The 24803-nt window shown below is 41.2% G+C and overlaps 1 protein-coding gene across 1 annotated transcript in view; it reads right to left on the reverse strand.

Moving 5' to 3' along the window:
• The window catches only part of DTD1 (D-aminoacyl-tRNA deacylase 1), a 238208-nt gene that overhangs the window by 139308 nt on the left and 74097 nt on the right, over positions 1 to 24803 (reverse strand). The window contains exon 3 of the mRNA XM_069768941.1: positions 21454 to 21689. Coding sequence (XP_069625042.1) covers positions 21454 to 21689 — 236 coding nt within the window. The remainder of the gene's footprint in view (positions 1 to 21453; positions 21690 to 24803) is intronic.

The following is a 24803-nucleotide window of genomic DNA, read 5'->3' on the forward strand; positions in this document are numbered from 1 at the left end:
GGGATTTTTTTTAATTTTTTTTTACACATTCTATTTTTTTTTTTCTTACTTTCTAACATTGTCCCAGGGTGGGACATCTCTGTATTAGATCAGATCGTTGATCTGACACTGTGCACAACACTCTGTCAGATCAACGATCTGACAGGCAGTTTAGGTGGCTTTCTGGCGCCTGCTCTTAGCAGGCGCCGGCTAGCCAGGTCACTTCATGACCCGGAAGGAGTCCGGCGGCCATCTTGGATCCGGGGACTCCTTCTGGGTCACCGGAGCAACGCGATCTCATTGCGTTGCTCCGGTGGGAGAGTGCAGGGAGCCCCCGTCCCTGCGCGATCCCCCTCTATGCCGCTGTCACTACTGACAGCGGCATCAGAGGGGTTAGATGCCCGCGATCGGCGATAGCGCCGATCGTGGGCATTGCTGCGGGGTGTCAGCTGTCATATACAGCTGACACCCGCACCCGATCACCGCGGCGCTCAGCGCGAGACCGCGGTGATCGGTGCGCCGTACTAGTACTGCTGGCACTAATGCAGTGCCGGCAGCGCAGTACTAGTACGGCGCATGTCACGAAGGGGTTAAAGAGTTCATTTTCAATATAGTAACACAAATTCACGATTTCTTTTATTCTTTTATTCAAGGTCAGGACAAACGCTGAAAAGATATTTTTCCGTTGTCTTTTTGCATCATTCTATATCACCATCTAGTGTCAAATGATGTTACTGTACTGCAATGCTGGTGGTTAAAGGGATGAAGCTTGACACCTCATGCACTCACAATGTTAATGAGTTTAACAACTCCCTAACTTCTTCCTACCAAGGCCAATTTTCATTTTTGCATGTTAGTTTTTACCGCCCCATCTTCCAAGGGTCATACATTTTTTATTTTTCCATCGACATAGACATATGAGTGATTTTTTTTTTTTGTAGGATGAGCTGTGGTTTTGAATGGCACCACTCATTTTACCATAAAATGTACTGAAAAAAATAGAAAGTGAGGTCAAATGGTGGAAATTGGGCTTTGTTTTCCATATGACCTAGAAGCATGAATCTCCAGGTCAGTACAATTACTGTGATGACAGTAATTACTGTGATGACAATCTTGTATAGTTGTGTTTATATTTTAGTGTTTTAAGATAAAATTCATAATTTTGTTTTGCCATTTTCTAATACCCATAGATTTTATGCTTTTCCATTGATTAAGCTTGTTTTGTCAGGGCTTGTATTTTGTGGAGAGAACTGTAGTTTTCATTAGTCTCAGAGGTTGTCAACTCAAAAGGGCTACCTCAGATATACTTTGCACTAGCCACTTGGTCTTGCAGAGCTGAGAGAAACCCCTGACCTTCACTCTTCCACCCCTACTCAAAACTCTGGATTTACAAAGGGTCCCACTGAAATGTCAGTGAAACTATCTGGGTTAATAACAGAATGGGCAGAACTAGGGACAGAATCAGAAGGTAATACCATAGTCAGAAGACTTGAAGAAGTCAGATACAAGGAGGTCAGTCAAAAACATACTCAGAACAATCAGATCAGTGGGAATCATTGAATTCGACATAGTCGGGGTTACAAGCCCAGTCAAGAGAAGGGTGAGTACAACAGAAGAATAGCAGTAGAGTATAGGGAGTGACCAAGTACAATAACTGGGATTTCACAGCAGTATGCTAGCAGTTTAAGTAGGGTGTGGTGCGGTCCTACTGACCACAGAAGGGAGCTGATTACACCTCCTGGGATGCTACTTTCATTCTGTCTTCTTGGGTGCCACCAAAAGTCGCAGCCACACCAGTATCCCTGACTAGACAATGTCAGTGCCATCCAATGTTATTGGCCATGATGCCTTTTCCATCAAAGCGCCACCAAGAGACACAAGCAGACATGACTGGAACAGGTATAGATAGGTATGTAACAAATACAATGGTAGTGATTTATCATAGTGTTTAAATAAAAAAAAAAACACTGCCATGAAACAGTTTGAAAAGGCTGCACAAACATTTTGAGACTCTTTGCATTATCATGGGCGAAATGAGCGGAGCTGGGGCAAGACAAGGCACAATATGACACACTCGTCTAATTCATAAGCTGACATGACATACCTTATGACGCAAATCTTACTCCAGTACCAACTGTAGTAAGATTTTGTCCCCCCTTGGCTTTTTACCTAATTTGTTAGAATACAAGGTGTTGTAGATCTTGAGATCATTAAGAAAACATTACCTGTAATTTATTACGTACAGTGGCTTACAAAAGTACTCACCACCCCCTGTGTTTAAATATTTTTGTAATTCAATGTGTGTGTGATACATCAGCACTAAATAGTCTAAGTTGGCAAGGTGAGAGAAATATACACATAAATTAAATTTATGGGATGAAATAACTAAAAATTGGCATGTGAATACAGGGTCATATAAAAGTTTGGGCACGCCTGGTCAACATAACTGTTATTGTGAACAGTTCAGCAAGTTCAAGACGAAATGATCTATAAAACAGCAAAAGTTAAAGATGACACATTTCCTTTGTATTTTAGGCAATATACAGGTACTTCTCACAAAATTAGAATATCATCAAAATGTTAATTTATTTCAGTTCTTCAATACAAAATGTGAAACTCATATTATGTAGAGAGAGAATACAGACAGAGTGATCTATTTCAAGTGTTTATTTCTGTTAATGTTGATGATTATGGCTTACAGCCAATGAAAACCCAAAAGTCGTTATCTCAGTAAATTAGAATAATTTTTAACACCAGCTTGAAAAATGATTTTAAAATCCGAAATGTTCACCTACTGAAATGTATATTCAGTAAATGCCCTCAATACTTGCTCCTTTTGCATCAATTACTGCATCAATGCGGCATGACATGGAGGCCTGTGGCACTGCTGAGGTGTTATGGAAGCCCAGGTTGCTTTGATAGTAAATGATTGTGGAAACTTCACACTAGACCTCAAGCGGCTTCAATTGTTTGCCTCTCCACTTTTCCTCCAGATTGTGGGACATTGATTTCCAAATGAAATCCAAAATTTACTTTCACCCGAAAACAAAACCTTGGACCACTGAGCAACAGTCCAGTTCTTTTTCTCCTTGGCCCAGGTAAGATGCTTCTGGTGTTGTCTATTGGTCATGAGTGGCTTGACACAAGGAATGCAACACTTGTAGCCCATGTCCTGGATACATCTGTGTGTGGTGGCTCTTGAAACAAAGACTCCAGGGGTTGGTGCAGTGTGACAGACAGCCAGTGACCACATGAAAGTTCAAAAACAAAGTCTCTTTTAATGTCCAACATACAAACAGAAAACAAAGGATATCCTCCGGATTGCAGCCGGGAATCAAGATAGTCCATATCTGAGACCGGTTGCCATGGGCGATGGCACCACTGTGCTCCATTGAGGGGTGCCAGGACTTTTGGCTTCATGTTACTTCACACAGGATGAGCCTTGCAGAGCCACCTACTCTGCAAGTTTGCAAAACAAGACGGACACAGCCAAGCCTTTGCTGCAGGATTTTTAAATGAAATCTAAGACGTAGCCTGGAGGGACCAAACTGCCCCACTACCATACTGCAGTTCACTCCAAAAATTAAAGCCCATGCCGGATTTTCTTAAATCTGCCTCGGGCAAATAGTTTGCCCAAGTCCAAACTTACTTTTATTTTGCACTGCAATCACAGCTATGCCTGTGACTGCAATGCACTCCAGCAGCTTCAAAAGGCTTCTATGCGCATCCAGGGGGACACATAGCGACCCTTGCATATGACACCTGTCACTGCCTCCCTATATTTTTTATTTTATTTTCATCTTTTACATTTTAAAAATTAAATTAAAAAAAGGAAAAAGAGACGATGCAAAAGTTTGGGCACTCTGTATGGTTAGTACCTAGTAGCACCCTTTTTTTGAAAGATCACAGCTTGTAAAAATTTTCTGTAGCCAGCCAAGAGTCTTTCAATTATTGTTTGAGGGATTCTCATCCATTCTTCCTTAGAAAATATTTCCAGTTTTGTGAGATTCCTGGGTCGTCTTGCATACACTGCTATTTTAAGTTCTAGCCACAGATCTTCAATGATGTTCAGATCAGGAGGCTGTGAGGGCCATTTGTAAAACCTTCAGCTTGCGCCTTTTGAGGTAATCTATTGTGCAATTTGAAGTGTGTGTTAGGATCATTATACATTTGTAGAAGTCTCCTATTTTCAACTACGGCTTTTTTACAGATGGTGTTACATTTGCATCAAGAATTTGTTGAAAGTTCGTTTAATCCATTCTTCCCTCTACCTATCAAATGTTTCAGTGCCATTGGCTGCAACACAACTCCAAAGCATGATTGATCTATCCCCATGCTTAACAAATGGGGAGATGTTCTTTTCCTGAAATTCTGTGCCATTTTTTCTCTGCACAACTTTGATCATGGTGGCTGAAGAGTTATATTTTAATCTCATCAGTCCACAGGACTTCTTTTCAAAATGCATCAGGCTTCTTTAGATGTTCTCTTTTTCAAAGTGCTAGGTTTCTGCTTAGACAAACTCAGGGCTGCTGTTTTTGGCACAAGATAAGAGGAGGCTGAGTTTTTATAAAGCTGGGAAATTTGAATCACCCGGCTTTTCTTAATGATGATGGTGAACATGCCATAACCCTAACTTGCTGATTAAGATCTGAAACCTTGGTCAAAGTTATCTGAGCACACACATGCAACAACACCATTAAGCAAGAGGCACACTAACCAAGTAACATCATGAAGACCAAGGAGAGCTCCAAACTAGTCAGGGAGAAAATTGTTAAAAAAGTACAAGTCAGGGTTGGGTTATAAAAATATATCCAAATCTCTGATGATCCCCCGAATCACCATTAAATGGTAAGAACATGGTACTACAATAAACCTGCCAAGAAAGAGCCATCCACCAAAACTGTCAGTCCAAGCAAAGAGGGCATTAATCAGATAGACAGCACAGAGACCAAAGGTAACCCTAAGCTTCAGTGTTCCCAAGCAGTGACTGTGGTATCGATCCATACCACAATAAGCCGCAGACTTCATAGAGGTGGCCTTTATGTAAGAGTGGGCAAAAAAAAGCCTTTACTTACACACAAAAATTGTAAGGCTCTTTTTGAGTTTGTGAAAAGACACGTGGGAGACTCCACAAATTCATGGAGGAAAGTGCTGTGGTCAGATGAGACCAAAATTTAACTTTTTGGTTACCAAGTTTAACGCTATGCCTGGGACCAAACCAACACAGCTGATCACCCCAAGTACGTCATCCCCACAGTGAAACATGCTGGTGGCAGCATCATGCTTTGGGGAGATTTTACAGCATCAGAAACAGGGGAAATGGTCCAAGTCAAGGGGAAGATGGATGGCACGTAATACAGGGATATTATTGAGCAAAATCTGTTTCAGTCTGTTAGTGATTTGAGATTGGAATGAAGGTTCACCTTCCCTCAAGACAATGACCCAAAGCATACTGCTAAGGCAACACTTGAGTGGTTTAAGTGGAAATGTGTAAATGTTTTGGAGTGGCCCAGTCAAAGCCCAGACCTTGATCCAATTGAGAATCTGTGGTTAGACTTGGAGATTGCTTCCCTGGGTGGGGGAAGGGTACAGACTGAGGACGGATTCAGGAGCTAAGGCATGGTACGTGGCCCCGACATCTTCACCATCAGAAGTAATCCGGGGAACAGGGTGCCCCTAGCGTTAGGACAGGACATCCGGCAACAGTCATGACACTTATCCAAAGTGACTTGCAGCTGTAATTTCCACAAAAGGAGGCTCTACAAAGTACTGACTTTAGGGAGATGAATAGTTATGCACACTGAAGTTTTCAGTTATTATGTCCTATTTGTTGTTTGTTTCACACTTAAAAAAAGAAAACCAAATGTTCACAGTTGTAGGCATATTCATTACATGAACTAATGCAAACCCTCAAAAAAACAGAGAAATTACACAACGTGAGGTAGCAAAAAAAAAAAAATGCCAAGGGGGCTGACTACTTTTGCAATCCACTATAGAACTTGGATTGCTATCAATCACAAAATTAAGAAAATAGGAAGAATTGTGCAAATAGGAAAAGACTCATACAACAGGCTTTAACCCACAGGTAGTATTAAAGCATATCTGATGTTTCAAGTGACTTTTGTATGTATACATGAGGAAAAAACAATATTTCTAGCCTTTTAAATGCAGATTTTTCACTCGCCTTATACTCTGAAGACTCTAACTTTTAGCTGTCTTGGAGCTAGAGGGTGTACACTACCAATGATGTCTCCCATACAATCCACTGATACATAAGGGGATCTTACTCTCATGTATCTGATTACCTCATATTCAGAAGCAGTAGCAGCAAGAAAAACACTATACAGCAGTACTTAGCAGTGTAGCTGTGAATTCAGCACTGGGGGGATAAACTCTTATTAAAAAGAAGCAGCATGGGTCTGTGTATCTGTCTGAGGCTCTTACATACGCCCTGGTTCTCACGGTGTTCCTTTCCTCTTAATGTTTTAAGAGGAAGCTGTAATCTGACACTTCAGTAGGCCTGCAGTCTACCCTGTTTTGTAACAGATTCCTCTTAGGTAGCGTGTACTCTTTTACCCTCTGTGACTCTGGCCATCAAAGCATGAGGTGTTATAGAGGTGGAACATACAGAACACACCCCATAGGTCAGACCAAGGATTCTCAGAGTGAATAGTCGCTGAATCCCTTCCAGCCTAGCAATGTAATTGGCTGGCTGTATATGGGCGAGGTTTTGGCATGCCTTGATTTTATGTTAAATATGTGCTTGTCAAGGCTCACCAGGTGAGGTGGATCATCTAAGCTCCAGGTTCGGGTGGGCGCACGGATGCAGTGCATTAATGCAGCAAGTTAGAAGACACATGGATGGAAAAGACTTGGCACCCTCTGGAATCTCCAGAAAAGCAGGACGGAGGAGGTGGAACCCAGCAGGGATAGAAGCAAGTAAAGCACACTGTGCACAGAAGGTTGCGTGCACCAAACTCGTGAATCCCAATGGGTCTTAAATAGGCCTAGGAAGATGATGACATTGATCCACGCTGTGCAAACTGCAAAAAAACGACATGGAACACAACAGAGGGCAGCAGAATCAAGAGAGGGGAGCGAGGCAAGGGATACCCAAGACTCACCTGTGATCAGCACATGTGTAATAAGGATGCCTTTGGGATCCAAGGAGCAGGCTTTTTTGGTGAACAAAGTCAAATGAACCCGATTGCCCATCACTAGCTCACTTGAGACCCGCAGCTCTTGCTGTTCTCCTCCTGCCCTCACACATCGTATTGGCAATAAGGAGAACTCACACTGAGAATCCCTGGTATGACATCTGGAGGTGTGCTCTGTGTGTTTCACCTGTGTGACACTTCCCATTTTATGAATGGCCACTGTCACAAAGGTGGATATAGTACATGCCCCCAGAGAAGAATCTGTTTCCACCCATGTGGCTAAAGAGAAAATTTAGATAAAACCTTTAAACGCTCATATCTCTGGAACAACAAGATCTATTACGATATGAAAAAAAGAAGTTAATCAGCTATTCAGCCCCTATCTAATGACACAGCCAGTTTAAAAGGTAAAAAAGTCATGCAAGATCCATCTTAAAGGGGTTTTCTGGTCCAAATTGATAAGTCTGGGATCACTCTGTGTGACTGCAGACTTATGAATTCCCCCAAAGCACTGTGCACTGCGAGGATTCGCCATTTTCTATATCGAGAACAGCGGTGATGCATGCCTTATACATACTCTCGGGCAGAACCTGTCTAGTGGGCGCAACCTCGCTCCATACACTTGCTGCACATCTGCCCTCTATTGCTTTGAATAGGGGGCAAATATACAATATCCAGCAGCGACCACTTCACAGTTGACAGGAGCTGTGCTCTGTAACTGAGCAGATCCGATCAACCCCAGGAACAGATGATTGTCTGTTAAATATTAATTATTCTTATTTTTATTCTGTACCGAGCACATTGCTTCTTGCTGACACTATGAAAAGCTATTTCTGTGTATGTAGCTCAGAGTATACGTTAACTCCATATACAGAAGACACGTGATCTGTAGAAACCATATATAAATGTCTCTTAGGAGGGGGTGGGGGGCTTTTGTCACGTGGGACGGTCACCTCCCTGCCTTCACCATCATTCTCCATGGACATGAGACAAGACACGAGGAACAACAGCTGTTAGCTACTCCATGCCATGATGACTTCAGACTTTCACACAGACAGATGACTTCTACCATTCAGGACCCTGGAAAGATGAGTAACAGGAGAAGCGCTGATATCTACACATGGACACTCTGTTTGTAATTGTTTCATCTACCTTTTATGTTTTTGCTGCGATGGTGGATAACTCAATAAACCACTATACTTTCGTCAGAATATCATGACATTTTTCTTTTAAGAATAACGCACCTGGTTAAGTCTTGATTAGATATTTTTGCTCAATAATGATTTTTAACATTGTCTCACCTAAACCGATCAGACATTGATGACCTAGCTTCAAGATAGGCCATAATGTTAAAGTACCACACAAACCCTTTAAGTGATAGACAATCTAAAAATTACTTTGTCCCAGACAACCTCTTTAATCAAATAACATCAAACTGTCTGATAGTGCGCTGATCATTTACTTTCATCTCTATTCCGCAATTATATAACAAAAATGATTATTAAAACGTTCATATTGTTGGTTCATTTTAGGTTTCTGAGCAGCACCTAATTTAATGCGGTATTTTATTTTCAGCTTAAAAATGTTCTTTACTAATCAAATGCCGCCATCCAGCCATCACAAAACCTTCTCATCAGCAATCAACAGGAATTGGCTGTAGGAATAGAAACTCCGGTTACAAAAATTAAACTCAAGTGCGTCAAGAGCAGAAATACAGTAATCCCGAGGAAAATTGCAATCAGTGAGACACTGGATAAATCCAAAAGACAAGATGTTCCCGTATCAAATAATACAGTGTTTATCTTGCAATCTAAATCTAAATGATGGAGCAGGTTATCACATACATTAACTGAAATATCTCTTACATTGTGAGCTTCATTGCTAAATATTGGATAGAAATTGGTCATAAGTGGTCATTAGATTAGGCTACAATGTGGTCACCTACATTAGCAGCCTGAAACCGACAAATCAGGATCCAGTGGATCCACCAGTGGATCCCAGTCCCTCAGTGAACATTTATTCCCAGACCACAGCTTCTCTTGTATAGAAGACTTAACACTGACATCACTCCAGTCCAGGTACGAATAACCCCAGTATGAGCAATAGTACAGGACAGCTCGTCCACCGGTTTGGGCTTTCTAGATGGCTGCCTTGCCAGGCTTTTACGTCTGTAATGATAATGTCACCTTTTAAATTTATCCTCCCCTCCGGCAGTCTGGATTTTTGATAGATTTTTCAAACAAGAAAGTGACAACAGGTATATTAGGTGGAGCAAGAAATGTACATTCTGCAAAGCTCGTCTCTCTATGCACAAGTATTGGCAAAACCCCGACAAGGAGGGGAAAAAAAATACTAGTTCTGTAATGAAGATTTCCCATAATGGCCATTTATGATCAATTCACAAGATAGGGGATACATTTCTGATCACTGGTGAGGGGCTATATCAAGAAACCCCTATTGTTATCTTGATCATCAGTCCAATGCCCCCCATTCCTTCTCACTCTATAACCGCAGTTAGAACTTTATAAGGAACTTTATAAGGAACCTTTCTGGTCCCCAAACAATTTTAAAATGCCACAATAACGACTTAGAGATGTGTTTCTGCATTAAAATAATTACCCCAACCACTTCCACTACTGCACGATAAGTGGAAGCGAGCGGTTGCAGGGAGAATAAAACTTCATTTTCTCCCTGTAGCCGCTGCTCCAGTAAGCCAAATATACAAGGTTTAAATGCTATTTACCTGCAGATTAAACTTATATCTGCAAATAAATAGCATTTTTAGTAAAAGTTTCAAATTTTATAATTTAAAAACAAACATTTTTCTCTTCATTTGATTGCTTGTTCTATAAACTAATTTCTCACAAATATCCACATATAATAATTAATGGAACTTCCCATATAATAAAATTCCAACCGTCAACACAGACTGGGTATACAGAAGCCTTAGTACTGAAGAGATCCATAGTATTAAAATTACTTTTATTGAAACACGATAAATGAATAATAAAAAAAAAAACTGAATATACTACAGGGGACACCAATATGGCCAAAATACAAACGGCATGTACAATCCAAACAATAGAGGATATGCAAACATATAGAAGGGGTACTGAAATGATTCAAGTGCTGCGACACCAGAAGAAGCTGGTGGCGAAACGCATGTTGGAGTGAATGGATGCCAGAGCCATCCATGATTCCTGGGTTATAATCACCATCTTTGCACACAAGTAGTCTTATTCCCTTAAGGGACTTTTTGATATAAGCATTGGCATGGGAGGCTTTACATGTAGATATGGTGAATTTCTATATTTCCTCCTGCACCTATGTGTCCCTATGCCTACACATAGTTTTTTAACTGTTTGTCCTACACTTACTTTAAGCACAAGCTGTTACTTTTGTTTTTTTTCCCCTTCAATGGCACATATCAAATCCTAGGACTCACTTTTTATTTGTGATAGTTGTGGGTTTTATACTTCTCCCTTGAAGCTTATTTCCTTTTTTTTTTCTAAATTCATTTATTAACAACAAAATAAACTGTAATACATACACATTTGTATCCAAGAATTTTGAGCATAGTAAGCAATACTTATGAATTATGCATTGTTAAACATACAGTAAAATGCTTTATTTATAACTAACGTTATCTCATAACTATAAAGTGAGTATGTTAGATCGTTTGTAGCATATGAGTTATGTAAATAAAGAGAAAAACGCATAAAACTATAGATCTTGAAGTATAACTATATCTACTCTAACCACTAATTCACCGCATTACCTCGTGTCTGTCCCCCATGCGATGTCCCCAACCAGCACCAAAGCCAATCATGACATATCTACAGAGTAAGATGGGAAGAATTCCATCTACCCCAACTTTTTTCACATTTTCCCGGACAACCTCCTTGATGCTTATTTCTATTAGTCATGTACCACTCAGATTGTTCTCTCTAGGCACTTGGTTTTTCATATATGATACCCCAGGTTCATTATATGGATCTTTTGTAAAGGGGGGTCACGACCCTCAAATCATTTCAGTACCCCTTCTATATATTTGCATATCCTCTATTGTTTGGATTGTACATACCATTTTGGCCATACTAGCGTACCGTGTAGGGCATTCTGCTTTTTATTGGTTTTTTTTATTCATTTCTTATGTTTTAATACTTTGGATCTCTTCAGTACTCAGCATTCTGTATACCCAGTCTGAGTTGGCGGTGTGAATTTTTCTATATAGTGTAGTATATAAGAGAAATAACAATCCTCTATGAAGGCCAGCATGAAGATGGCGGGGTTGTGGGCCTCCAAAAGGCACCTGGCTTCAATGACAATCCATCAGCATCACGCTCTCCATGGTGGGGTGTGGAGATGTGAGCTAGAATGGTCATGTTTTGCAATCGATTTACTGAAATGCCATCAGAAAATTCTAGCGGCATTTAACTAGTTATACAGCAGCAAGAGGCAGGTGCCAGCTCATAGCACAGCCGGCACCCACCGTACATGGAACCACCTAAACTCCTGAGCCCGCTCTCTACATCTGCACCCAATGTACACCACATGTTGGAAAGTTACAGTACATGTATATTTTGTATTTTTATACATCTATATAACTAAACACGTCTACTCTGAAGGATCTCTATGTTCTAACTACATTACAACCTGTTAAAATTCATCCTCCAAGTTCTGATTCTGGAAATCAAAACTAAATCGGGGAGAAGGTTTGCATATATTAACACACTATAAATGCTGGACACCTGTGAGGTCAATGTACTGTCATTCCAACATAGTAATCTACATTGGCACACAACTTTTGTTCCACCCTAGTTTTTGCATGGGGGCCATGTTTCAACTTTTGCGGCCATTTTTGCACACCAGTCTTAAGGAAGGGACTACTGGACTGAGATGTGCTTAATTCATTAATAAATTAATTAAGTGCATCTTTCAACTGTTGTTGGCCTCGGCCAGTAATGATACTCTCGTCTGGGACTAGAGGACATTTGTGGCTTTACCTATGCAACTTTTTACTCGCAATTTACTAAAGTGAGATCATTTTCAGTAATTTGATGGGTGGACTTCGCAAAGCCCTGATCTGGAGAAAACACGCCAAAAGCCAGAAAAATTTTGCACAACTCTGAGTGGCACAAAAATGTAGCAAAATTTCATGGTGTGCCATGCCAGAAATGAGGGCCTAAACAGTCGCAGAAATGAATTATACTAGAACAGTACAGCTGCTTCTTCTTAAGCCCCCTTTTCTGTGCTGCTGCAGCTTTGGCATATTCACTCACTGCCAAGATTTCCACCCACGAAAAGACCTTAGAGGTCTAACCTAATTACTGGTGCTGATTGATGGACTGGGTCCCATCTTCAAGTCTTAAAAGGTTTTTAGTTTTTTTTAATTTAACAAAGGAAAGTCAACAGTCTCCGAAAGCCTGGAATCTTTGATGTCCCAACCACCAGTCACCTGACCACTGGAGCCACTTATTGGCTGCAGGATCTAGAGACTGGGTCCCAGAATGTCATCCTGTCTGCACTAGAAAAAACTGTCAAATCGGCAGCACTGGAGCAGAATTTCATGGTTAGTAAAGCTTCTATTCTTTTATATTGATGTTTCCCTGTCAGTTTTGTTTTTTTAAACCTCCCCCTGCCACCCACCTCTGAATGTCTGAACTGAGGTCTGCGAAGGAGACTAATTAGAGCTATCCTGGGTTTGTATGTGGTGGAGGGGGAAGTCGCATTTAGGTTCTGTAAACAAAGGATTCTAGTGGTCCAGGTTCTGTAAACAGGGGATCTATTCAGGGGTCTGTAAAAGAGGGGAATTTGATCTGAGATGTGGAAATTAGGGTGATTTCGAATGTGGTGTCTAGTTTAAAATCTATATTTTCAGGAATCTGGTCTGGAGGCTTTTAAAGGGGTGGGGGATCAGGTGTGGGGTTTGTGCACAGTGATGCGGGCGGTGGTAGAGTTGTCTGGTAAATGTACCTTTTCGGGGGCCTGGTCTGGGGGCTATTCTTTAGGGGTCTGGTCAACTTAGCAAAGCACAAATAATCTTTTTATGTCTATATTTAGGGGTCCTGTCTGACTAGGGGTCTAGTGTGTGATCTACCGGTATATTCATTTTGCTAAAAGAATTCATATGGATTTTAGTGGTTCAAATTCTTGTGCTGATGGAATATATTTTACCAAAGGGGTGGTTTAATATTCCTATTTTCAGGGTTAGGGGTGGTACTCTCCTGAAGATTGACAGTTTACTGGTCCCAACGATGCTTTCTGCCAGGCTCCTAGCAGGGGCAGCTTTGCCTCTACAGCATGGGTGAAGCACCGAGACATTGAGGCTGTGAGAATCCAGCCTCCGAGCAGCGCCTGCAAATTGTATAGCAAACAGCTAACAAGCCCGTGCTCCTTGCCTAGCACATCGGCCACCTCTGAGGTGGCCAGTAACCTTGGCAATAAACTCTACACTACAGAATTAAAAATCCCTTAATAAAAATTCTCTCTCTCAAAAATTAAGAGGTAAACTTTTCAAAATTCCTTACATTTACCAGAACTTTGACATATCGCTTATTCATTAAGATAAGAAAACCCTTTTAATTGATGGAGCATAAAGCTGAAAAATCTAGCTCGGCACGCCTGTGTTTATGACACTCCCTTATGCATTCTGCCCTAAGTGGAAGCTTTCTACAAATTTAAAGGACAAAGTCTGGTTACTTTTAGCTACCTCGGCTTCCGACCCATGATGGGATACTCTGGTTTCAGTAAATAAATCATATTCACTGTAATTATACCGTAAAATGGCCACATTTTTAAATTAAATCACTGCCCTAATGAATACAATATCTGCTTTTTATATACAGAAAGTAGATTTTATCCTATTATGTTTTCTGTATTCATCCACTTTGACTATCACGATCTCAGACATTTCTGGTATTTAGGACATTTCCTGAGGCATTTTACATTTAGAGAGCAAATAATAGACCTGGATATCCCAGTGGTCACCACTTACAGATATAAATTGGGTGTCTATTTTAACAGCACATGGAAACCTATGCCACAAAAATACCCTAGAAAATAATGAGCATATGAATAGCACATTACGGCGGCAGCATCGGCACATGGCTATGTTGTCCATCTGGTGATCGATGTCAGGCCTTATTTTACTGACCTCACAGGTTTACATGCTAACGAACCGGGGGAAGAATTTCCTCAATGCTGAAGACATATTCCGTTTCGGTAAACTATTAACATTGCAGGTTTTTGGTATTAGAATAGGCCCAGGGCATCACTGAGAAATGAGGCCATTGAAATGTTGGACAAAAACTGTGGAGTACATTGAGCAGTTTTGCTAGTTTTATCAGACTTTGGGATTTGTGACAAAAAAAAGTATAATACCATAATAAATGTCAACGTCAGACATGGAGGACTTCACACTGCCCTCACTGCTGGAGCGCAGGCGCGCTCAGTGATAGCTGGGGTGTTGGACATTGTCCTCCCCCTTTTCTTTTCGCGCAAGCGCATTTGATCTTGGCGCATTTACTTTGCTAATGTGTGCGCATGCGCTGATTAGTGCACAAGAGCGCACGCGCGCCCAGCGATAACTGCGGCATACATCGTCGCCATGGCACTTTGGGCGCAGGCGCATTGGACCTTGGCACACTGGCTACAGGAGGGAACGCGCATGCACCTTTGGGGATGAGGGGTCAATATGTCGACCCGGAAGCACTTACTGAGCGAAGGAGCAGCAAGATGGAAGGTCTTTGTACGCCACCGTATCCTCACAGGTGATGTTTATCTTATGTAAATACTTCTATATAAACTTGGCGGGGTTTAAGTAAGACTTACATTTTTTTTCCCCTGAGGAAGACGCACTAGCAGCGTCGATACGCGTGGGGCTTCGGTTCCCCTATGGACCACACTTGGTAATACGCTATTGCACTTGCAAAGTCTGACCACCATCAGGGATTCCACACCCTGGCCGCTCATTGAGGTCTGGTGGCACCAGCCAGGTTATTTTATTTAGGCCTGGCACTATTTGTGTGACGGTTGGGGTCAGTATAATTTGTTTGCATTTGATACCAGGTGGTGTTGTTTGCTAATGTACTTGCACTGTACATAATATAGGGTTGGTAGGATGCAGGGGTGATGTACTTTATGTGAACAGGATATCTATCATATTTCCTATGTCCTTGCTGTACAACCTGTGTGACATCATCATTGGTATATATTGGGCCAGCTGGCAACACACTATTTATTGCCCTGATATTTAATCAAGTGGATATATTAGGATATGTGTACCTAACCTGCTTATATCATGTACCTCTCTATATGCAAGCACTTTCACTAATATATTTTACTGTCCGTTTGGGATGACCATGTTCGGGCTATTTAGCCTTTCTGGTTTTTAAATGCTTTTAAAATGTGTTACTTTTCTTGCCTTGTTTGTATAGTTACAATAATAAAATCTAATATTCAGGTTGATCCCTTTGGTGTGCATATCCTTTTCTTGTTCTTTCCCGTTGTTGTTTCATATGCACGTGGTAGATCCCTGCTGTTGATATTGCTGTGGTGCCCGCTATACCCTCTTTTTTCTGTGATGGACTTCACAGAAGCATTGCGAGATAAAGACCCAGATACAAATTTGCTCCAGCAACTCTTGGCATGTTCAAGTTGTCCCCAAAAGGGCTATTACGGAAGGTCACAGCAGTGCCTCCCTAAATCTGGCATGTAGCCAGACATGTTAAAAGATATAAAAAATTTGGAGGGTATTTTTGTCATAGACTTTCATTCAAAATGTGGAACCGCTTAGTTTCTACAGCCTCTATGTATTACTGTATATAGTTGGCTACAGATTAAGAGGCAGTGAGCTCTCCTGGTGGCAGAAGAAGAAATGTATAGCAAAAATGACGGTCTCCTACAAACACCAGCCACAAGCCTATAAACGCCGGCCATTTATTGACAGGTATGGGGGTCTTCTGCAGAACCCCAGCTGTCATGGCAGCTCATCAGCGCCCCCAGGATCACAGAAAGGAGCGCTGATGAGCGGGATTGATGACACTCTTATGGCTGGCAATTGATAGTGAGATTTAACTCGTAAACAACTGTGGGTGGAGCGCCGATACACCCGCGGCTGTTAAAGACACAAGACGTGTTAACTAGGTCATTCATTTTACCTTCTGCTTCATTCCCCAATACCTATACTTATCATTTCCTCATGTCTATTGTCAGTCTCATGCATCTTCACTCCCTTTCACAATATTAAATGTATAAGTAATTTGAACTTTATAATAAATTACTGCACATCTATTATGTATCCAGTTTATTCTGTTTTCATTGTAATCTGATAGTGTAGAAGTCTTTTAATTCTTCTTTTCAAGTCTATATTTTGTTAAACATAAAAATCTTTTAATATTACAATTAAAAAAAAAAGGTACAAGACAGCTGATTTGATTGGCTGTCATGTACAGGCTCAGGATCAGAGCCTGCATCGAGGTCAGGGACCCAACATATGAAGTATATATACACAACATGTGTCATGTAGTTAATCAAAAACGTACCAGAATGGCTTTATTTAAACAAATTTTCCATGCAGCATAAATACTGATGCGGGATGGAAAATATGCTGCAGGAAATTCCAATTGAGTTCCAAGATGAAGTCAATATTTAGAACAAACCCCAGTTGTTGCAGATTTTTCAGCTTGTGAAAGTATCCTTTGGGTTATTGGGAGAACGTATAGTTGCAATCAAAATTATTCAGCATTGCTGTAAATTACAGTAGGTTCATTAACCAGATTTACAAGTGCGTGCTTTATCCAAATACAACAAAAAATGCCACTTTTAATTGCTTTTTCATTTACTCATCTCTCTTTCAAGAACCATGACTTTTTCTATTTTTCCTCTGATAAAGCCATAAGAGGACTTCTTTTTTTATTATAGGAGTTGTAGTTTTGAATGACTATTTTTAAAGTGGGAATATAAGGGGATGAGTGACTCAGTTTTTATCTTTTTATTCAGATTTTTAAAAATAATAATATTTTTTTAAATCCCCTTGAAGCTGTAATCTTTTGACCGCTTTTTCTATATACTGCAATTACACAGTACTGAAGTATAAAAGTAAAATGAAGGCCTAATATGAAGTACGTCTGTGGCTGAGCTACAGATAGGGCAGCATAGGGGACCTTCATCAAGCCCTCCGATTCCAGGGCAACCCACTTGTACCCTGCTATCGCATTCTATGGGGCCGATATTTGCCCACAATGACACACTACCCATCACTTGGATTGCACCCTTTCACTGCTACTTTTAGGCTAAGTTCACACTAGCGTTCAAGAGCTTTGCGGAGTGCTGCGTACGTCCTCAGTTAAGCCCCGCCTACACCCGCATACTTCTGCATGCATTCTGTGTACCTATCTTTAACAGTGGGTACGCAGGACATGCGGATGTATGCGGATGCGTTGTTTTGATGCATCTGCCGACAGCACGGGAATGCAACAAGTTGCGTTTTGTGCGGACGGCGGGCGTGTCAAAACGGCGCATCCGCATACATCCGCATGTCCTGCATACCCAATGTTAAAGATAGGTACGCACAATGCATGCAGAAGTATATGGGGCTTAACTGAGGACGTACGCAGCCATCCGCAAAGCCCAAAAACGGTAATGTGAACCTGGTCTTAGAGACTGACAGAGGCATTTAAAGGATTAACAGCAGAAATCGGAACAAGTTCCTTTTGCTGCTATTAGAAGCAGATGCCGGCAGTTGACAGTCGATGTGTGACATCAAATATCAAATGTTGGGAAGAGAGTTAACGACTACAGCAGTCTCAGAATTATTCACTTTCATCACAAATGTTTCTAGTATTTAGTAAGAAAAATATTTAGAATTGAGTCCTCAGTGGTTGATACCTTTAATGGCTAACTGAAAAGATGGTAACAAATTGCAAGCTTTCGAGGTTACTCAAGTCACTTCATCAGGCAAAGACTAAAAGAAATTCTGAAGAATCACATATTTATGCACAGAATAAAAAACCCATGGATAAGACAGGTGACATGAAGCAGAGTTACCATGAGTGATAAACAGTTATGTCCATAAATATTGGACCAGTTCTTAGATGAGGAATATTTTATTGTACCCTGATTGGGGTCTGGTTCTGTTGTGATGACCCCTCATAGTCTGAGGGGCAAGTTCCTTAGTTGATGTAAAAACACATAAATCCATGCGACACATTCATTCCTGCATTAAGACTGTCAAAGGTCGTCATCAGTTTATATTCCCAGACTCTTCTGTCTCTCTTAGATTTGAAGCTACCTTTTAACACAAGTAATTTCATGTCTATATGATTATGATTTAGGAGACAAAAATGTATTGCCACAGGTAGATCCATTCTTTTTTCTCTTATTGTGTGGCGGTGAGAATTCATTCTTGTTCTAAGCTTTTGCCCTGTCTCCCCTATATACAGACCCCCAGTTGCACATTTAGTACAAATAATTAGGTACACCACATTAGACGTGACGCAGCTGAAAGTACCTGGGATCTTGTAGTCCTGATGTGAATTGGGGATCTTTATCTTGTCTGTGGTCATTATAAATGGACAGGTTTTACATGTTTTCTGATTGCAAGGAAAGGTACCTGCAGCTGTTGGAGAGGACAGGGAGCTCTTGACAATGATGCTTCTTAGATTTGGGGGCTGCGTAAAACACAGTAGTGGGGGGTCTGGAAAAATGGATTGTAAGCGGGCATCTTTTTGTAGTAAAGGTTGTAATTTACGTGCAGCTCCCCTTAGCACCTCCAGATTTGGATTGTAGGTAACTACTAGAGGTACCCGGTTATTTTCTTCTTTAGCTTTGTAATGTAGCAGGTGATTACTTGATATTCTGGTGGCTCTTGTAATCTGGTTTTCAATTGTTCTTGGATGGTAGCCCTGATTCAAAAAGGTCTTTTTGAGGCGACCAAGGTGTTCATCCCTATCCATTGGGTTGAAACATATGCGATTGTCTGATGGCTTGGCTGTAGACAATGGAGTTTTTTATGTGTTTTGGATGGAAACTGTCCCATTTAAGGTATGTTGGACGATCAATTGGCTTCTGATACAGGGATGTCTCTATTTTATTGTTCTGCAGCTTAATGATGGTGTCCAAAAAGTTAAATTAAGTAGTTGAGTGTCAAGTTGATGGTAGGATGAAATTGATTAAACTGTTCATGGAACGTCTTTAGCTATGGCTCAGACTCCGTCCAGATGATTAAAATATCATCAATGTAGCGGTAGTATGCCAGAGGCCTGATGGGACATGAGGACAAAAAGTCGCTTTCAAGCTTGGCAATGAAAAGATTTGCATACTGTGGGGCCATTTTACTTCCCGTTGCTGTGCCAGTCTCCTGTAGATAGACCTTCTTGTCAAATTCAAAGTAATTGTGGTTTAGGATGAATTTTGGTATCAATTAAAAAGGTATCAACCACTGAGGACTCTCAATTCTAAATATTTTTCTATCTACTGGCTAGCACGGTACCAAGATATATATCTTTCCTGTATCATAGTATTTAGTAAAACATCTTTAGCTGTTATAATCTACTGTACATAATATGCAGTCAGACACCAGCTTCCGGCAGCATTCCTCAGGAATCTTACTCCATCTTTGGTTTGTGTGCTGCAACGAACTTTTTCAAATCACATTAAAAAAGTCAAAGAGTATCTACTGATGTTCAAACTATGCAACCTATGGCCACACCAGAACCTTTCAGAACGTCTTCTGAAACCAAGCCATAGTGGACTGTTAAGCATGCTTGTTATCATTGTCCTGATGGAAGGTCCAATGATGGCCAAGCTTCAGCTTCCTCACATAAGTTATGACATTTGCGCCTCGGAGTTACTGATACTTAATCAAATCCATCTTGTACTTCAAACATTGGAAGTTTCCAGTGCTAGAAGAAGCAAAACAGCCCTAGAGAATCACCGAGCCCCCACCATGCTTCACTGTAGGCATGTCTGAGCCACCATGATGCTTAACTGTAGACATCACCAAGCCACCATCATGAATTACTGTGGGCAAGTTGTTCGTTTCAGCACATGCTTCATTCTTCTTCTGTCAGACATATTGCTAATCCATAGACCTGAACAAAATCCCAAAAGTTATTTGGCTTAATTATATGGATTTCAGTATATTGAAGTGGACATTTCTTGTGCTTTTGGGACAGTATAGGTGTACATCTTGGAGATCGAGCATAGAGAGAGACCTTCAGAGTTTAGTATGCAGTTTACTTTACAAACCAATGCCTCAGAGCATGCTGCCACCAAATCTTGCTGCAAGTCTTTTGCAAGTAAGTAATGGTTTTTGACCACTTGTCTACTCAGGAATCTGGTGACATCCAGTGATGGCTTCCTCTTTCTGCTACATCCCGGTACGGTAGCATAGCTGTTGTTTCTATAACTTTTAAATTATGAAACCAAATTGCCAATGTATCTCTAGCAACTTTCCATTCCTCTGAATTTTGTATCCTTTTCCTTTTGCAAAAGAATGATCCCTTCTCTGGCCTATTTGGACTGCTCTCTTGACAATCCAAGAATATTAGTTAACTGGAGGCTATTGCCCATGAGGAATATGATAAGATTCCGCAGGAACATTGTAAGACACTGGTGTATGACTATATGTAGCGGTTGTGCCTGTATCCGCAGCGGTTCACTACTCCTGTCCTGTCCTACCTTCATTCAGATAATTTGCCCTGATAAAGGCCTTATGAGCCGAAACGTTGGCATTCTGTGTGATTGGTTGTGACATAATAAATATATTTTTTTTCTTGGATTACCTTTTGAGTACTCAGATTTATCTATTTTTGGATTCACTGATGCAATTTTTTTGAGAACTCTATATTTACCTATAGTAGATCCCCCTGATCGCTTTACAATGAATATATATCGTGTTTGGAGTATGTCACAGCATCCAAGGTGATCTAATAAATACTAAACATGCTTGTAACAAAGGGTTTCAAATATTCTGAGGCTTCGGAATAATTCAAATTGGCATTTTGTGGTGAGAAACCCCTTGTTACATTAGTTGTGTTGAGGCATTTACATTATTCTTCTTTGATTGCTTCATTGCAAACAATAGAGAGTTTGTAAAAGGGGGTAGAATAATTTTTATTTCAACTGTAAATCTGTTATCATTCAGTTTGGGTACTTACTTCCCCCATGCCCACATATTCTTAGGGACCCAAGAGGGAGAAAGTCAGTCATAATAGGTAATCGTGTAGGTCTCCATTAATTTTACTTGCACAGGTTTTCCAAATCCCTACAACTAAGTTCAAAATTATGTAAATCACTAGTCATGAATTTTTACCTTTGATGAGCTCTGGTTTGTAGGCCTTCCTCATTTGCTGCAAGAAGTCGTTATAAAAGGGTTCGGCTTGTTCAGAAGGCATGGCCATGTGATAGTCAGGCTTGTTCCCCTTTAAGATGCACTGTAGGGTAAACTGGCTGACACACAGCACTTCATACTGCTTGTCCATGACACTTTTAGACCAGTGTTTACCGCTGTCATCCTCGAATATTCGGAGGTTCAGAATCTTTCTGATCCTGGATGGAAAAAATAACATTTTATTTAAAAAACAAGCTATTTATTTATTACTAACAGAATTAAATTTTCATTGCATCACAATGCACATGTATAAATATGCAATTATTAATCAGCATTTGAAAAGAGCACCGATTTATGAAGAAGCATGTCACAATGGTTTTTTGACAGCTAAATGTTACTTTGAAGTCTGTACTAAAGTACTGAAAAGTCTACAAACAAAGTGTTTTGGTATTTTACTATGTTCAGGGGTCAGTGGTGTATTTACAAAAGTAGGGTGGTTTAACAATGACACTTTCACTATAGACTTAGCTATAGACTGTCCAAAATACAAAAAAAAAAAAAACTATCAGCAAAACGTACACTACCGTTCCAAAGTTTAGGGTCACTTATAAATTTCCTTATTTTTTAAAGGAAAGCACCGTTTTTTCCAATGAAGCTAATATTAAATGATTCAGAAATACACTCTATACATTGTTAATGTGGTAATTGACTATTCTAGCTACAAACGTCTGGTTTCCAATGCGGTATCTTCACAGGTAAATAGAGGCCCATTTCCAACAACCATCACTCCAGTGTTGTTATGGTGCTTTGTGTTTGCTAACTGTGTAGGAAGGCTAATGGATGGTTAGAATACCCTTAATAAAAACTTGTGCAAGTATGTTAGCACAGCAGAAAACAGTTTGGCTGATTAGAGAACCTATAAACCTGACCTTCCTTTGAGATAGTTGAGAATCTGGAGCATTACATTTATTGGTTTCATTAAACTCTTAAAATGGCCAGAAAAAAAGAACTTTCATGTGAAACTCGACAGTCTATCCTTGTTCTTAGAAATGAAGGCTATTCCATGCAAGAAATTGCCAAGAAACTGAAGATTTCCTACAACAGTGTGTATTACTCTCTTCAGAGGAGAGCACAAACAGGCTCTAACCAGAGTAGAAAGAGAAGTTGGAGGCGCTGCTGCACAACTGAGCAACAAGACGAGTACATTAGAGTCTGTAGTTTGAGAAATTGACGCCTCACAGGTCCTCAACTGGCAGCTTCATTAAATAGTACCCGCAAAATGCCAGTGTCAACATCTACAGTGAAGAGGCGACTCTGGGATGCTGGCCTTCAGGGCAGAGTGGCAAAGAAAAAGCCATATCTGAGACTGGCAAATAGAAGAAAAGGTTAATATGGGCAAAAGAACAGACATTGGACAGAGGCAGATTGGAAAAAAGTGTTATGGACAGACGAATCCAAGTTTGAGGTGTTTGGATCATACAGAAGAACATTTGTGAGACGCTGAACAAATGAAAAGATGCTGGAAGAGTGTCTGACACCTTCTGTCAAGCATGGTGGAGGTAATGTGATGGTCTGGGGTTGCTTTGGTGCTGGTAAAGTGGGAGAGTTATACAAGGTAAAAGGGATTTTGAATAAGGAAGGCTATCACTCCATTTTGCAATGCCATGCCATACCCTGTGGACAGCGCTGGATTAGAGCCTATTTCATCCTACAACAGGACAATGGCCCAAAGCACACCTCCAAATTATACATTCTATCTGTAATGCAGAGGCCAGCGCAGTCACCAGATCTCAACCCCATTGAGCTGTTGTGGGAGCAGCTTGACCGTATGGTGCGCAAAATGTGCCCATCAAGCAAAACCAACTTGTGGGAGGGGCTTCTGGAAGCATGGGGTGAAATTTCTCCAGATTACCTCAGCAAATTAACTGCTAGAATGCCAAAGGTCTGCAATGCTCTAATTGCTGCAAAGGGAGCATTCTTTGAGGAAAGCAAAGTTTGAAATAGAAACCGGTTTTTACGTACCGGTAATAGGATTTTACAGAGTCCACGACAGCACCCACAACGAGAGAGGGGATCCGCCCAACTTCCGGACAGGAACCTACAGGTTAAAAAGGGGCGGTCCCCCTCGCCCTCCAGTTTGTGTTCCAGAGTACAAGGGATACCGCCAATGAATCAGTACATGACAATGTTATCTTAAAGGGAACCTGTCACCTGAATTTGGCGGGACTGGTTTTGGGTCATATGGGCGGAGTTTTCGGGTGTTTGATTCACCCTTTCCTTACCCACTGGCTGCATGCTGGCTGCAATATTGGATTGAAGTTCATTCTCTGTCCTCCGTAGTACACGCCTGCGCAAGGCAATCTTGCCTTGCGCAGGCGTGTACTACGGAGGACAGAGAATGAACTTCAATTCAATATTTCGGCCAGCATGCAGCCAGCGGGTAAGGAAAGTCACCCTCAAACACCCGAAAACTCCGCCCATATGACCCAAAACCAGTCCCGCCAAATTCAGGTGACAGGTTCCCTTTAAACAATACTAAATACCACCCCCTCTATAGAGTGATCTCTAAGGCACACCTTCCAACAGAGTGCAAGAATAAGTAACTAAATACAGGGGGGGAATGTATGGGTGCTGTCGTGGACTCTGTAAAATCCTATTACCGGTACGTAAAAACCGGTTTTCCTATCGCCACGACAGCACCCACAACGAGAAACTTTCAAAGATTATCTATTTGGGAGGGATGACAGTACTAAGTACTGAACGGCCAAACTGTAAGCTGGAATTGGCAGATAGATCAAGGCGATAGTGCTTATAAAAGGTGGAAGGTGATGACCAAGTTGCCGCCTTACATATCATTTCAATGGGGACATCTGCCTTCTCTGCCCAAGATGATGCCATAGCCCGAGTGGAGTGCGCCCTGATGCCTTCTGGTGGTGTTAAGGCCCCGTCACACATAGCGAGATCGCTAGCGAGATCGCTGCTGAGTCACAAGTTTTGTGACGCAACAGCGATCTCAGTAGCGATCTCGCTATGTGTGACACGTACCAGCGATCAGGCCCCTGCTGTGAGATCGCTGGTCGTGTCGGAATGGCCTGGGCCATTTTTTGATCGTTGAGGTCCCGCTGACATCGCTGAAACGGCGTGTGTGACGCTGATTCAGCGATGTCTTCGCTGGTAACCAGGGTAAACATCGGGTAACTAAGCGCAGGGCCGTGCTTAGTAACCCGATGTTTACCCTGGTTACCATCCTAAAAGTAAAAAAACAAACGCTACATACTTACCTATCGCTGTCTGTCCTCAGCGCTTTGCTTCTCTGGTCTGGCTGTGAGCGC

Source organism: Ranitomeya imitator, chromosome 5, assembly GCF_032444005.1.
Source record: "Ranitomeya imitator isolate aRanImi1 chromosome 5, aRanImi1.pri, whole genome shotgun sequence".
Lineage (NCBI taxonomy): Eukaryota > Metazoa > Chordata > Amphibia > Anura > Dendrobatidae > Ranitomeya > Ranitomeya imitator.